The sequence below is a fragment of the Macaca fascicularis genome, chromosome 6, assembly GCF_037993035.2.
Source record: "Macaca fascicularis isolate 582-1 chromosome 6, T2T-MFA8v1.1".
NCBI classification, from domain to species: Eukaryota; Metazoa; Chordata; class Mammalia; order Primates; family Cercopithecidae; genus Macaca; species Macaca fascicularis.
The window spans coordinates 5,481,914-5,499,031 of record NC_088380.1 but is presented as its reverse complement, the minus strand read 5'-3'; the positions used below and the strand labels follow the sequence as shown (position 1 = coordinate 5,499,031).

Genomic DNA, 17,118 nt, shown 5'->3' with positions numbered 1-17,118 from the left:
ATGATGGCAATGTCATACAGAGAATTTGAATGAAGATACATTTTTAAAATAAATAAAAAATTTTGAAATTAAAAAGTACAATACACAAAATGTAGAATTCATGATGGGGCTTAATAATATATTTGAACTGCCAGGATAAAATCAATGAATTTGAAGATAAACAAGGAATATATAAAAAAATGAATGAAGGAAAAATGAATGGAGCCTCAGGGAAATGTGGGGACATCATTAAACATATCAACATATGCATAATGGATACCAAAGTATACATGCTAACATATGTGTAATGCAATATGCATAATAAACCACAGTGAAATAAACAGTTGACTTTTCACCAGAAACAATGAAAGTCAGAAAGCAGTAGGATGACATATTGAAAGTGCTGAAAGTAAAACAACAAAAAACCATCAACCAATGCAGAACAATTCTACAGATGACTATGACCAACCGAGTCCTCCCCATTTTCTTCCTTGCCATTCTCAATAATGACTGCAAAATGTGCTGGAAATGCAACATCATGAGATAGGAGGAAAGGGCAGAAACAACCTGGACTCGGTTGCAGTCCCTGCCTTGTAGTATGATGTGATGACTGAAATGTAGAACTTGTTGTGATGATTGAACTGCAGAACTTGTCCAGCACATCATGTGCCCAGGTATAAAATCCAGGGTGGGCTGCTTTCCTGGGTGCCTCAGCCATGTTGCATGCACAGACAAGACTTCATCCACTCAGACAGCTGTATTGAGCCTTGTGTAGCAGTCTGTGATTATTCCTAGACTTCTGCTGTCCCTTGTTGCCCTACCTATCTCTAAGTAAGAAACCCACTTCATGTAACTTGTGTGTGGGGGTTGCTGTCTCACCAAACTCAGACAAGCTGCTAACCTCTGCACAATGAACCCTCTTCCAAAGCCAATAATCTCTACCCAGTAAATCAGAACCACAATGGATATTCCTTCATACTCACTGGGATGGCTATTTAAAAACAGAGAACAATAACAAGGTTTGGTAAGAATGTAGAGAAACAGGAACCTTCAGACATTACTGGGACAATATAAAATGGTTCAACTAATATGAAAAACAGTTTGAAAATTCCTCAAAATGTTAAGTGTAGAGTTTCCATATGCCCCAGAAATTACACTCCTAGGTATTTACCCAAGAGAAATGAAAACACATATTCATACAAAATCCTGTACACAAATGTTCATAGCAGCATTATTCACAGTAGCCAAAAAAAGTAAAACAATAATGTCTATCAACTGATAAATAGATAAATAAAATATGTGGTATACTTAGCAACAAAAAAGGATAAATTACTGATATGTGCTGCAACATGGATGAATCTTGAACACATTACGCTAAGTGAAAGGAGTCAGTCACAAAGGTCACACAGTGTATGCTTCTATTTATAATCAACGGCCGGGTTAGGCAAACCTATACTGTCTAGGATGGGAACGGGGAGATTAGGGGAAGGAGAACTGACCACAAGAGGTTTATTTTTGAGGTGATGCAAATGTCTCCGATTAGACACTAGTGATATTTGCACATTTCTGTGAATATATTAAAAACTACTGAATTATACAATTTAAAGGATGAAACTCTATTAAACGAATAGAGCTAATTAACTCTTTAAGGAGTGAGTTACATCTGAATAAAGCTGTTTTTAAAATAGTACCTATTTCTTCGACTTATCTCCAAGCTAAGTGAGATAACCATTGTAAAGCTATTAGCAAAGTATAACATTCAATAAGTTATTACTGTTCTTTGTGCTATTGCCATGGTCATCATTGTCTCTTACTTATAACTAGCCCTCTAAGTCTATCCATTATTTAACCAAGTACTAGAAAGTACCTACTAAGTGACACACATTTATGTACTTGTGGTTGGTGACCACAAACAGATCTGTAACAACAATTTGGTAGAGACATAAATACAACAGGGATCCTTTTTCCAAAAATTACCCTTATTTAACTAAATAAGAAATATTTTAAGTCAAGATACTTGGTGGCAATACCAGGGTAAGTTCTAGAAATAATTTTAGGGTTTACAGATCTCATTGAATAGATTATACTTGGGTTTAATATGCAAATATTAAGGTCTTAACGTTTATAGGTGGTGTTAACAGGATGTGAGCTTGGCAGATGCCAGCAGTCTTCTCCAGGACTGCTTGTTACTCCTTCATTTATGGGCATCACATTCTAACTTTACTATGGACTTGGTTTCTGGTTCGTTTCCAAAATCCTATCCTGACACTCTCCACCTACCAGCAAGGCAAGCAGAGGCATCCTCCTCTGGGTTCTTCTGGCTCCCATGTCTGTCCCTGTTTCCTCCCCCGTAGGGGACTTGCCTGTGTCCTGCCTCTCTCGTTAGACAATAAACTCCTGAGGCCCAGGTCTGCTGGGCTGCAGCCATACGCAATTCTCAAGGTCATTCTGTACTCAAATTGTCATTGTGAACATGAGATTTAGGGTACTATGTTTGTTTAGTTTTTCCTTTCTTCTTTGTGAATATTTATTTACTATAGATAGGATAACACCTCAATGATTCACTTTCATGCTATTCCTCAAACCGATCATTAGTGGACAACAGCAAAATCCTTCCAAATGCAGAGTCTGAGAATCAGGGTGAAAAACTATATATCAGTTTGGAAATTGCATTGTCTTACAACGGTAAACCATTTTCTCTAATTAAATGACACAAGATATTATGTGAGAATTAAGCAATATATTTTTAAACCCGAAAGTAATGTTCTTATCCTACAAATTAAATAGATAGAACGGAATATAGAGCATTTCCTGCTAGAAGAGATCTTTTCAAAGTGATGGCCTCTGGGCTCTGCAAAGATACCTAAATAAGAACAGGGCTCTTTCCAATGCCTTTGATTTATCCTGTCTTATGACGAAAATCCTCAACCTCACACTCTTAAGTCTGGTTGAGGTCACATTTGTAGTGACCATCTATGGACAAAATATCAGTAAAGCTGGACTACAGGTATTTGGAAGATTAATGGAGAAGACATATAAATTTCTCTTCCAGCAGCTATAGTATCAGATACCACTGTTTATTATCCAGAGAAGCATTTTTTTCTGTTATTTATAATTTCTTTATCTTTCATTATCATTATACACTTACTTTACTGTTAACTTTTCCTGTTAACTCTGATCAAGCTCAAAAAGCGCCAGAAATCTCAAGCTATTGCAAAGCACCTCGATTCAGGGAACAGACTCCAGGGCACAGCTCAGCCACCCTGGCTCAGGGAGACCCAGGGGCCTCAGGAAGCTAGCATCCCTGCTGGGTTAGCAAGAAGTACCTCACCAATTTCCACAACCAAATCCAAAATTACCCAAGGGTAAAGGGCACGGCACACCTCGTTGCCACACAGATGGCTTCCATTTCTGGCTTAAGCCCTTGTGAAAGAAAACCAAGGAAGATGTATCTTCATTTTGTGCATTTCATGAAGAGTTCTAGTCCGTTAAGGAAGACTTATTTTTCTTGGGAGAGTGTGAAAGAAATCAGCCCCATTGTCTTCATGCTTAACAAGAGCGCCAAATAACCACCACCCTATCCCTAGCAACTCAACCCAAAAGTTTCTTATGAGTGAAATAGCAATGAGATCAACTCATATCAAATTTCCCTAAAAAGCAGAATGTTAACATTTAAAAAAATTTTTTTTACAGGTTTAGCATTTACATATATTTAGTATTTTAAGGAATTGGTTATGAATTCAGCATCCAAAATTCACACACACAAAATCTTTATGAGATGTGGGGTCTGAATTCCCTCTCCTCAAAGAGGGAAGGAAATTTAAGCACACTGAAAGCTTTTTCTAGAAAAGCAATAAATGTCCCAGACCTGTTAGCCAAACCTTTAACATCCTCAAGACCTTGAACCTTGAACACATTTTCACTCTGCTGTCTAAGTCACACTTCGCTCCTCTGCACCTGAGCAATTCATTTGTTGCCAAGAATCTAAGAATCTCCTAAGATTTTTCTCCCTAAATATACGAAAATATTTTAAGAAAAGTAAAAAGCAAGCCAGTGATATTTTGACCTGGGTAGGCCTGAGGGATGCAGGTAGATTCTTAGCTCAGCCAGATGCCCCCCTCTCTAGGGTCCCTGTAAATCGCAGCACCAGAAGCATCGAAGGGATGTGCCATTCCAAACCCGATATGCAGGACACGGGGAATGCACCCTGGATTCATCAGTCCAGGAAGACCAACAACGCCCTGCCATGGATGAATGCCCTAATGTGTAAGCAGATTATCATCATCAGAATGATAGATGTACAGTATTCAAAGTCTTTCAAATATCTGATCAAATAATCCTCACGGCCAATCTCTTGAATACTGTTGTTCTATTCCAGTTTCTGTCAGTTAGAAGCTGTAAGTTGGAGTAAAAACATCCCCTAAGAAGCTAAAGAACTCAGATTTGGCCAGAGGTTCTTATACACAATTTTCAAACTGAAGTGCTCTTCCACAATAATTCTAGAACAGCAGCAGCAGGGTGGGTGTGCGCACTGTTTCCAAATAGGCCAGAGGAGGCACACAATGTTTTTTGGAAAGTTTTACTTGGCAATATTCCTCCTGCTTAATCTGTGCTGCAGTACAAGAAGAACATCTATGTGAACTCGAGGGAAAGTCCTGGTTACACTCTCCTTTCCACCATCACCAACCTCGCCTCCCTAGCTGGGACTCGCGCTGTACTCACCAAGCCTTGGCAGGTTGAAAGGGCCACTGACGAGTTTCTGTGGGATCGCAAAGAGCCTTGATAGAAACAGAAGTCCTCTGGCAGTAAAGTCTGCACAGACTTAGTGCCTGTCTTTCCCAACGTCTGCACAATAAAGCCGGGAGCCACCAGGCTGCTGGAAGTCCTCAAATCCATGTGGAAGTCATGCCTGGAGCCTTTCAGCCGAAGGTGAAGAGACTCAACCCCTGACATGGTCACTGCTCTTCGCCGCCGTTGATGGTGCATGATTTCGTGGGACACGTAATCGCCCCTGTGGTCAACCTCGTAGGCAGAGACCAGGTCATATTCTGGAATCAAAAGAGTGAGGAGAGGCTGAGTCATTTCAGGATTCCGAGAAGAATCAGGAAGTCTTAAGATATAATATTATTTTACCACATGATCTTTCCACCCAGTCAAAAATGACGAAGAAAAATGCAACACCTACCCATACTGAATTCAAAGTGTGGAATACGGAACATCACAGTTTCAAGAAAAAAATGGTAACAAAGTCCCCATAATGTGCTATTCCCAAGCCAGGAAATCCTACAACACTTAAAATGGAAAATAAATTATTGATCAAATAAAACCAAAACAGAACTTTTAGGATTGCATTTCATAAATTGTACTAATAACTATCAAATACAATCATTTTATAGTTTTCAAACATACCTTCAGTCACATTATTTCTGTTTCTCACTCAGCTGATAAGAAATTTTACCTTGAAAACATCCAGAATTTTTCAAAAAGCAGTTAAAAATAAAAATATGATAGGCACACTTTTCTGCTAATTGTCTAAAATGTTTATTCATGATATCATGGAACACAGAAGAGAAAAGGCAGGATGCACACACGGTCCAGGTCTGCCAAATGTTGACATTTGGAAATGGTCACGTGTGCGTTTGTTCCTGATAAAAACTGTTGGTGACCCTGCCATTGGCCTGGGTTCTTGGGACTCGATCAGGTTTCACATCGAGCCCTTCTGAAGACATGCACCACGTTCACCTTCCCACTGAAAGGTAGCGTATGCTGGTCTCCATCATATTCAAGGAAGTTATTTCTTTTTAAAAAGTAAAGAAAACCCCAAGGAGCTATCAAATTTCAGGGGACCCATGTAGGTCTGCAGGGCTGTAGTCAGAGGCGATCTTTCCAGGAATGAATTCGGTGTTCACTGGGTCACCACCTTCTCAGCAGAAAACAGAGGGACACCCTGAAGCTCCACCAGCATCCTGGGCAGTGGTCCTGGGCTGCTTTTCTGTAAATATCGTAGTTGTCTTCTCCAAGGAGGTTTCTCTCCTTCTCGAAAATGGTCATTGAGTTTTCGTAGTTACAAGTAGGATTTGTTCTCTTATTACCACCATAACAATATCATCTCTGCTCTCCACAGTTCAGGGGGAGGGTGTTTCTGTCCTAGACAGGCCAGAACTTGGATGGGAGAAGAAGGAGTAATGCCTGCCCCGGCCAGATGTTGCTGCGTGCCACCTTCTCAACTTAGACCTGGGCTTTTAGGTTATGTGAAGGTGACTTTATTAAAATACTTTTTTGTTAATGATTTGTTAGCTTGTTTTACACCTATTAAATACTTATGCATTGGTATGTGTGCCTCCAACTGTAAGCGAGCACTGGGCCTCCACATGTTAGGAGAGGGCCTGCGCCCTGGCCTGCATTTTTCTAATCACGAGAAAATAACAGCTCAGCATGATGCCAACCCTTTCTCCAAATTTATGCTGAGATGTCTTTGAAAAGGGTCAGAGTCAGGCACCAGAGCTGATCTCTCTCTAGCGTAATGATGAGGAGGTCGGTCCTCAGAGACTCAAAAGTGCAGCTTCCTCTTACTAGTTTAAGACCCTGGTTCTCATGTTCTGTTTCTTCCCCTTTATCACCAACATGTGCGGTTAGGAGACTCTTCTGTCAGGTGCTTCATAATCAGGGCCCTTCTATGCTTTGGCCTGAGTTGGACAGGTTTTTTGGAATAATAGGATAATATAAAATAGCATCCTGCACAAGGGGCATTTGGTTAGAAGTGAACAGTACTTGGTTAATCATATTTTTCTGGAAAAAGAAAGTTTTCCTTACAACTGAAACTCTTTCAGTGCAGATACTTGTCCACCCAATTCTGTCCCATCCTGGCAGGAAATTGGGTGGTTACAGAGAAAGAGAGACTGGTAGCAGCTAGTGAGAAGTCTGAAAGGCCGGTGTTGGGCTTGAGAGAAGTGAAGGAGGCCAGGATGGATGGCAAGTGTGCACACAGCTACGGACAGGTACTTTGATGGTAGCTGGCTGAGGGGCACAGCATGTTCTGGCAGACAACTTGACAACTAACCATTGAGATTTATAGCAAAGTCAGTAACTTGTGGTCTCATAGGTAAAATACACTGGAATTATTTAAAATTTAATTAGGAAAATGAGAAAGTCAAAAAATCTGGTGACATTGTATCCAATGATAGAAAAGGGAGAGCACAGCAGGAAGCGGCATGTCTGGCACAGGTATGTAGATTCCAGTCTGGATTTGAGCCACTCACAAACACAAAAGTGAAACGTGCACACCTGTTTGCTTTGCATTTCCCCAGGCCACTCTCCCAGCAGTGAGACTTCTGCCTCTCTTATGCCTGGGTCTCTGGACAGAGGGGAAAGGCCAGTGTGATGCAGGGATGTTAACAGCTGTCATCTGCCGTCCCAGCCACTCAGGGGCATGCTCCTCTCCTCCCACCAGCTCCTACCACTGTAGCTGAAGCAGGGGAAGGATGACAGAAGGCAGGATGGCTTGTTCCAGACAGTGGCAGGTCAGCACATTTTATTGTGTATAAAAAGGTGATTACTCTTTAAAAAATCAAATTATTCTCAGATGAAATAAGCCTTATTCTTACGACTTTTATTTTGGAGAGAGACAATACTTGTCCTTTATTGGGGGCTCATATAATATTTACCATGCAAAATAACAACTGATAAGCCACTTTTACATAAACACAATGCTGTGCTAATAAGCATTCAACAACCTGCTGTCTGGAGAAGAATGACCTGGATTTTGGCATTTGCCAATTTCCCTGGTATAAATCTTCCCTCCCATGGCTGATTTCAATGACTGCTGTGCCATCACTGAATATGCAGTGTGCAGAGATACGTAGCAGCCCCCACTGTGTAGGATTTCTGCCATACAGATGCAAAAGAGGCCAGTGGTCTCAAGAGCCTAGATTATTATCAAATATAGTGAAATAATTATGAAATGATGAGCTTTGAGCATTGCAATGTTTTTAATATAATTAATTTCACTGTAAATTTATGTATTTTATTTATTTTCACAGGGATTGGTGTCTTTATTAATACAGTATTTTTTCCATAGATGGGAAAGACATATTTGAAAGACTTCAAACACAATAATCTTGCAAGAAGAAAAGTTTGTCCTATGTAAAAACTCATATATACAAGTGGTAGGTTCATAACCTCAACGTTCAGGCAAACTGAACTCCAAGAAGTCCTGCAAGGCTCCCGTGAGGTCCCGACTGTCTTGGGAGAGCTCAGTTCCAAAAGGCTGTGGGAGACGGCCAGAGCTCCACACCTCACCCACCTGACAGAAGCATCTCTCATAGGCTCCACCCTTCCCGCTCTTTCCACAGTGGGCTGCTTAGATGGCACCTGACTGCAACTTGCTCCAGACTCAAAGACTGAGCCTGTAACTGTCCAAGAGCAAAGGAATGTTCACGAACACCCTAAGAGGATAGCAGGGAAGGAGAATCCAGAAAACAGAGAGAAGGGTGGGGCAGGTGGCAGGAGATATATTGCCTTTTAAATAGAAATCAATCGCATTAACAAAAAATCAGTCCACCACCAGCCACCTCTTTCAAACACTGCTGATGTCAGGAAAGAAAAACGACACTACCTTCCTAAAGTCTGCTTTGGCAATGAGTTGCAAAAGCCTTCGACCTAGGAAATCACCCTGAGGAAATAATCTCAGATGAATTTTAAAAGGTTTATGTAAATATTTTCATGGAAGCATTATTTGTAATGAGGCAAAATTTTAAACAAGAATAAACAACAGATAATTGGTAACTACATTACAGTAAAGTCATAGAAAGGAATACCTTAAAACTCGTAAAAAAAGATACTCTAAAAGAATAAAATCTAAAAGATTATTTCACCACATGAGGCAAAGTTCATAATATAATGAGCTTTCAAAGTACGTGGTAAGCTCTGAAGCCAAAGTGACCTTTTAAAAGAAAAAAACAATGTAGCCTGTAAGGAACACAGGGTGATAAGTAAATTCTTGCAGATCATCTGGACAAAATGCAGAAGATAAATAATAAAGGTAGAGGGTGGTAGGAAGAGAAACTAGCACAATTCTATTTTATATTCTCTGCACTGTTATTATGTTCACTAGTGATCATGTGACCACTGATTTTTTTTATTATACTTTAAGTTCTGGGACACATGTGCAGAACGTGCAGATTTGTTACATACGTATACACGTACCATGGTGGTTTGCTGCACCCATCAACCTGTCATCTACATTAGGTATTTCTCCTAATGCTATCCCTCCCCTTGCCCCTCACCCCCCAACAGGCCCCAGTGGGTGATGTTCCTTTCCCTGTGCCTATATGTTCTCAGTGTTCAACTCCCACTTAGTGAGAACATGTGGTGTTTGGTTTTTTGTTCCTGTGTTAGTTTGCTGAGAATGATGGTTTCCAGCTTCATCCATGTCCCTGCAAAGGACAAGAACTCATTCTTTTTTTTATGGCTACATGGAATTCCATGGTGTATATGTGCCACATTTTCTTTATTCAGTCTATCATTGATGGGTATTTGGGTTGGTTCCAAGTCTTTGCTCTTATGAACAGTGCTGCAATAAACATACGTGTGAATGTGTCTTTACAGTAGAATGATTTATAATTCTCTGGGTATATACCCAGTAATGGGATTGTTGGGTCAAATGGTAATTCTCATTCTAGTTCCTTGAGGAATCACCACACTGTCTTCTACAATGGTTGAATTAATTTACACTCCCACCAACTGTGTAAAAGTGTTCCTATTTCTCCATATCCTCTCCAGCATCTGTTGTTTCCTGACTTTTTAAAGATGGCCATTCTAAATGGTGTAAGATGGTATCTCATTGTTATTTTGATTTGCATTTCTCTAATGACCCGTGATGATGAGCTTTTTTTCTTATGTTTGTTGGCTGCATAAATGTCTTCTTTTGAAAATTATCTGTTTATATATTTCACCCATTTTTTGATGGGGTTGTTTGTGTTTTTCTTCTAAATTTGTTTAAGTTTCTTGTAGATTCTGGATATTAGCCCATTGTCAGATGGATAGATTACAAACATTTTCTCTTGTTCTGTAGGTTGCCTGTTCAATCTGATCACAGTTTCTTTTGCTGTGCAGAAGCTCTCTAGTTTAATTAGATCTTATTTGTCAGTTGTGGCTTTTGTTGCAATTGCTCTTGATTTTAGGTCTTACATTTAAATCTTTAATCTATCTTGAGTTAGTTTCTGTATAAGATGTAAGGAAGGGTCCAGTTTCAGTTTTCTTCATATGGCTAGCCAGTTTTCGCAGCACCATTTATTAAATAGGGAATCCTTTCCCCATTGCCTGTTTTGTCAGATGTGTCAAAGATCAGGTGGTTGTAGATGCGTGGTGTTATTTCTGAGGTCTCTGTTCTGTTCTATTGATCTATATATCTGTTTTGGTACCAGTACCATGCCGTTTTGGTTACTGTAGCCTTGTAGCATAGTTTGAAGTCAGGTAGTGTGACACATCCAGCTTTGTTCTCTTTGCTATTTTGTAATTACTTCAGCCACCAAGAACAATTTGCAATAATAGTTTGAGTCATGTGCCTCTTTAAACAAAATGTATGGCTACAATTAGTTATTTCAGAACCAACTTGTCTAATGGATACCTAGACAGGCGACAGTAAGCTGACCCCAGCAGTCACCAAGGATCTTCTAGCTCTTCTGCTCCAGGTCAGAGGGAAACAGGCAACACTGTTGAGCAGGATCTTTTCTCTGGTGGCATAGAAGCTTGTTGTGGATGTCCAGACTCACACGTTAGCCTTTCATAATTAAGGAGCTAAAGTGCATAGACGGTAGGGGAGGAGGGTGTGCTGTGTCCACTGGGCTAGAACGTCACTAAGAAGGGTTCGGTTCTTTCCCTTCAGGTTCTCACCAAGCCAGGTAAGTCGTTGTCATGGAGATGTGACAATAGCCGAGGTGCCAGGTGTTCAGAGCAGCACGCTGACACACCACTCCCAGAGAGGATGCTGAAGCGGATTGAATCGCTTCAAGGGAAAAGCACAATTAGGCAGGAAGCCCTGGCTTTTATTCTTCTTTCTTCTGTGTCTATAATGTGCTTTATCTTAAATAAAACTTCATAAATGCCATAAACTAAAGTATTGTGGAAATCTCCTGAGTCCCTCCGGAATTTTCATGATTTTAGGGAACTAGAATTTTTTTTTTTTTTTTTTTTTACAAAAATCTTACTTAAAAAGGTGAATTAGAATTAACTTTTAAAATTGTAAGAATTAACTTTTAAAATTGTAAGAATTAACTTTTAGTATTGTAAGCAAAACGCTAAAAGGGACAAGGACAACCAAAAGAAGATAGTCTGTAAATGGACAGATAATTAACTTTCTCTTGTAAATTCACCATGACAATTTTTTTAACATTTTATATCATTTGCACCTAGCGCCCCCTGGTGGTTCTCAAAAAAGTCCTATGGTGAGCGTCAATCTGATATTGGTCACCTTATGTACTATTTGTATAATCATTCGGTAGGGAAGAATTTGAAAAGTTAATGCATATACTAAATTCTTGCCTTTATGTTATTTTATCAAATTGAAGTAACTATACTGAGAAATTCTGAATTATTAACTCTTTAATTTTCTAGATCTGGGAATATACTGAGAATCAAATCTAGTTCTTCCTATAAAAGTTAATTAACATTAATATTTGATATGGCAATTTATTGTTGGTAACAATGCCAAATAATATTTATTAACTGTCATTAGATGGGTTCAGGTTAAAAAAACCACCTAGCAACCAGTGTGACACACCTGCTTTCTCATCTACCTGATGCAGTATGAAGACACGGAGATCCCTTCCCATAAGACAGCACATCTGCAAATGTCACTTGTAAGTGGCAGAAGTAAAAGCATGCATTGAAAAAGAATAAGACTTGTCCCCATGTCACACTGTGGCCCAGGACGTGAACGTTGCTGATGGTGTCACAATAAGCCGATAAGCCATTTCGGGCACTATTATGTTTGAAGTACGCCCTGATTGTTGGAGCATTAAATTTAGTACTGAGATGCTAAGCACTTGTTTTACCTCCTTCACTGAGAATAAGCAACCATAGAGAAATACTTTAATTTATAAAGGAGGAGAAAGAGGGGTTGGGGAGGGGAAGGAGGATCCGAGGATGTAGGAGGGGATGGAAAAGGGAGTAATTTGCTCTTTATGACGGCTTTGATGCATACAGATAGCTTTAGATTCTTCCTAAGCAATTTAGAATAAAATAAAATGAACTTCCTCACCTTTTCCCTAATGTTATACCAATCACTCTGGCAAACCGTTTTGCCAGGGAATGAAATACAAATATTGGTGGAAGTCCACTCATCGGTGCTCGCTCATACAGTTAAAAAAAAAAAAAAAGTGCACAATAGCATCTTAAAAGTAGGGGTCCACAGAGTCATGAACATTCACAGCACCTAATAAACCAGCGGCACGGGGATTACGAGCTGCTAAATGGCAAGGATTAGAAGCCCCCACCTCACTGACTTACCACCCTTTTCCATCCAGCCTGGCCGCTCCGCGGGTGGAGGAGGACGCGGGACGCTGGAGCTCCCAGGCGCTGCCGCTGCGGGTCCCATGGCGCACGCAGGTGCCTGCGGAAAACAGCGGCGACACCGCAGTGAGACGGCGGGGGCCGCGGGAGAGGAGCCGCGGGGGACTCGCCTCCAGCTGTCAGGACCCGCGGTTTCCGCGCGCTGCCGGGAGCGCCCGGGACTCACCTGTTCGGCCACCTGCGCCAGCAGCAGCCACAGCGCCGCGCAGCCCCGCCATCCGCGCGCGCGGGGCTTCATCCAGGAGCGCTCCGAGGGGCTAGGGGCCACCGGAGGTCCCCGGCCGGCAGCGTGCGAGCGGGCAGGGAGCACCCGACCCAGGCAGAGCGCGGGAGGATTCCCCACAGCGACTCCGCCGCCGCGCCGGGGTTATTACTGGGACTCCGCGCGGCGCGGGGGGCGGAGTGGCAGCCGCGGCGGCGGGGGCGGCGGGAGCCGTGGGAGAGCGGGGGGCGGGCAGGGGAGAGAGGAGGGGAGGAGGCGAGGGCAGAGGGGGTCAGAGGACCGATGAGGGGAGAGGGCAGGGACAAAGAGCGGAGGGGAGGAGGCGAGGGCAGCGGGGCGCGGAGGCGGAGGCGAGCGGGGAGCAGAGGGAAGGCGGGAGACTGCGGGCAGCGCCAGGGGAGAAGGACGTGGGAGGATGGAGCTGCTCACGGCCGGCAGTCCGTGCCTCGCTGCCCGCGTGGGGACCACGCGGTTGGAGAGGCTGCTGGGCACCGGCGCCGGCGATGCTCAGCATGGACCTCCGGCCGGTGCGCTCTCCTGCCCTGCCTTGGGGCTGGGGACTCGGCGGGACTCCAGCTGCTGCAGTCCGTCCGCGGGCTCCCACCCCGGGGGCCGCACCAGCGCTGCCAGAGGCCGTGACACCTGTAGCCCGCGGAGTGCGGCTGGGCCGCGCCTCTGTACCCGGGCACTGCTGTGGGGACACTGGGTGCGGAAAACCGGGCGCCCGGACATGGGAGAGCCGCGGAGCTGCTTCTAAAGGCGTGTGCTTCGCTCTGAAGTTTGCGGCGTGATCGGAGACCTGGAGGCCGAGGAGGAAGCTCTTCCCCCACCCCATCTGCCCCGGGATGTGGCGGCGCTCCTGGCCCCGGGGTCACGGCCGCCCTTGACTGGCCGGGCCGCAGGTGCCGGTGACCGGCTGCTGGGTGCGATCCCTAGGGAGGTCTCAGGGCTGCGGATGGGCCTGGGTCTCGGCCGCCACAGGGGTGGATCGGGCCACTGTGTGCACAGGGTGGCCAAGGAGGCAGCAGGTGTGCAGTCATCGGACTGGCCAGGGTTCTGCGTAGCTGGATGGGGCGTGTGAGCACGCGGGTTTATATGTGCCTGGGTGTGCGCGGATGTACATCCACACCTGAGTGTGTGCGAGTAAATGCTGTGAGCCCGTAGGACTGCGCGCGTGGGAGTGCATGTTTGCACATGTGTGTGCGTGTGGCCCTCCCTGTCCCTGGCTGCTCTCCCACCACTCACCTTCTGTAGGTCCTGGGCCTTCAGCCGTCCTTTGGTTCCAGTGTCCTTCATAGCCAGCTTAGCTTGACATTGCCTCTTTTGCACACTTTGGAGAGGGGAATGAATGAGGGAAATGGTGTCTTGGGCTCTTTCTTTGCCCAGCCTGTCACGAACCTGTGGGTACCCAGGGAGAGCTCTCAGCAGGCGCCCTGCTAGGGCTGTCCTGAAGCCGCAGACCGCCTGGCTGTGTATGGGCATCCCCATTCCATAGCAACACACACTCCCTCTCTTATTCATTTATTTGAAACCATTCTTCAAAGTGCAAATATTTTTACATAAAGACTGGCATTGGGATGGACCTTAAAACACCCACCACCCTTCCCCTCTGCCAGTGCCTAACAAATGTCTGCCTCAGCTCACACCTCAGGGAGCTTACACTTACCTGGAGGGGGATTGGGCAGTGCATGGAAGTCTCCACAATCTCCTACCGGCAGAATTTCCCTTGTCCTGAGTACACTGCATGCTTGATAAATGGGGATCTCTACGTACTTCTAATTGTGTCCAGTGTAACATGAAAGGGAGTGAGATTTTTTCGAGTCTATCACGTGGAGATAACCAGGGGCCCTCTTCTATAAGTTCAAACAAATGGAAAAAAAGAAGAACGGCTGATGTAAAAGGATTCAGTCTTAGGGAGTGCTTAGAAAGAGTAAGACCAGAACAGTGCTTAATGAGTCTCTTTTCATTGTGAAGAAAGAAACAACATTCTTTAAAATGACTAGTGTTTCCTAGTTCCTCTAGCTGTGCATGGAATTCAGCACTCATCCTGCAGTATGAATGTCTCCAGGTAACACAGAGGGGTGGTCAAGTCCAGGCTATAGAGGCCAGATTGGGAGCTGAGACGAGCAACACACGAGTGGACCGAGTTTAAGACTGGCCATCGAACATGGTGGCAGTAACTGGCAGCTGCCTGTCAGTCTCAGAGAGGGATGGAGAGGGAGGGGAGGGGCCCGGGCAAACTGGAGCAAACATGTCTGCCTTAAAAGGGACTCTTGGCACTGACTGGCCAGTGCATGGGGTGCTGCCATACAGTGCTGGGGCCCAGACCTGCCTAATTTTTAAAGGTAAAATGGAAATCTCAATATGTATATGGAGTTCCTTCAATTTAAAGGTGTCCCAGCAAAATAACCCTGAGAACAAATATTGGAAGGGTCAAAACAAATCGCCAGCCTCAAAGTCCTTCACTTTGCAACCCTTCAAGAACGTAGCACTCTTAACTTTGAGGTCAAAGTTTAGGAAAGCAATTTTGTCATCATTTGTTTAGATCCAGGGTCAGAAAACTCACTACTGCCCAAGATCAAATCTGGCCAGCTGACTCATTTTGTAAATAAAGTTTTATTTGTTTGCAGAACGTCTGTGAATGCTTTCACGATGGCAGAGTTGAGTCACTGCAACAGAGACTGTGTGCCCTGCAAAGCCTAAACTATTTACCATCTGGCCCTTCACAGAAAAATGTTGCTGTAAATTATTTAGACCATTCACAGTTAGCACTTGTTTCCTTTCAGACAGAGGTTCTCATTACTTAGGAGGTCATTTTGAATATCAAGTCGATGTTCCAATAGAAAATAAAAAATAATTAAAAATAAAAACTAAGTGCTTCGCAAAGGATCGGTGAGAGTATCTCCTAGCGGCTGCCTGCTCTCCCCTGCCCAGTGCCATTTCAACATGAAAGGAGACAGGGGCCTTTCTCATGTGGAAACAAACGGCATTTTAGATTATAAGGATGAAATTTTGTCATAACCCTTTTCTAAACTGCATAAACTTAACTAAAGCAATGCAAGTGGGCACATTACCTCGTATGTAAAACCACCATCCACACAACTGAAACAGAGAAGCATTGGATGTGTTTAGTCTGTAATTTTGTTCCTTCCTCATCTCACACACAGCTGAAACTAGTCAGATTTCAAAGAAGTTAGCGTTGTATTGTGCATCAACACTTTTCTTTAGTGGCAAAAGTTACAATGATTGTATGAAAAATTGTTGTAGTTCATATTCTTTTCTGAAAGATTAGAGTCGTTCTTTATTACTTTATACAAATTATAAGGACACAATGTCATTAAAACACCAACACAATAATATCAAATAACTTTCCAGCTTGGAGGCCTATGAGTGGCTCTAGTCCTTCTTTGCAGATTGCAACTGAGAAAGCCAAGCCCCAGGAAGGTCAAGCAGGTCTGCTGACCCACCGCAGGGCCAGAGCGCTCAGGCCTCATACACTTACTCCTTCCCAGCCCTGCTCTTGGCCCCTCTGCAATAAGATGATTTATAGACCGGAAGTAGTGAGGCGCTGCACTCTCTCCCGGCGCTGACAGTACCCCGACAATGTGAGAAAGTCACATGGTTAAAACACAAGAAAAGGATATTTTGACAGAAGAAATATGAAATGAATCATATAAAATGTAGACCTCACTATGAAGTTGGACTGAGTATAACTTTAGAAATCAGAGGGTGTTGGAAGACCTGTGCCTGGGGAATGGTTGGCAACACTTGACCCGTCCCCCTGTATTTCCACAAGATCCTGTGGCCAAGTTCTAACTGAACCTGAGCATCTCAGCTCCTCAGTGTTAATAGGATTAGAGTCCTTCCCTCCACACGCCAAACACGTCCTCCAAATGCCTAGGCAGTAACGAGATCGCGTCAGCCCGCGGTTTATACGAAGATTCTGTTCCTGACTGCACTCTTGTCTCTGTCGTCCTCCCTTACTTTGAGACTGGACTGTTTTTAGTAAAAAGAAGAAAAGAAAATTGGAAACCAATGATGATCACAATATGGCATTTATAAGCTCCTTTCCTTTTACTATTTAACACAGAAAAATTTAGGTTAAATAGTAATAATGAATCTAATTATACAATAATTATGTATTTTTTTCTAATAATAAGTTAAATATTTGTTATTATTTTATTATTATTGCTATTGGTATTTCATACCACCTCTTGCCGTGAGGCCCCTCACTCTTCCCCAGTGCTGAAGCTGCACAGAGGTGGTCAGTCACTCAGACACCTCCGGAAATAAGTCTCAGCACTTTTTTGTGAAGACTTCGGGTCCGTAATAACACTGGTTTCTGC

General features: G+C 43.4%; 1 protein-coding gene across 3 annotated transcripts in view; it reads right to left on the bottom strand.

The window, feature by feature from the left end:
- The window catches only part of ADAMTS16 (ADAM metallopeptidase with thrombospondin type 1 motif 16), a 180,502-nt gene extending 167,610 nt beyond the window's left edge, over positions 1 to 12,892 (bottom strand). For all 3 annotated transcript variants that reach the window (XR_012414501.1, XM_005556567.5, XM_045393523.3), the window contains exons 1-3: positions 12,716 to 12,892; positions 12,487 to 12,589; positions 4,702 to 5,027 (exon numbers count right to left, since the gene is read on the bottom strand). Coding sequence is in view for 2 of the 3 variants with exons in the window: in XM_005556567.5 (XP_005556624.3) it covers positions 4,702 to 5,027; positions 12,487 to 12,589; positions 12,716 to 12,787 (501 nt within the window). In the remaining variant the exon portion in view is untranslated. The remainder of the gene's footprint in view (positions 1 to 4,701; positions 5,028 to 12,486; positions 12,590 to 12,715) is intronic.
- Between the last annotated feature and the right edge of the window lie 4,226 nt (positions 12,893 to 17,118).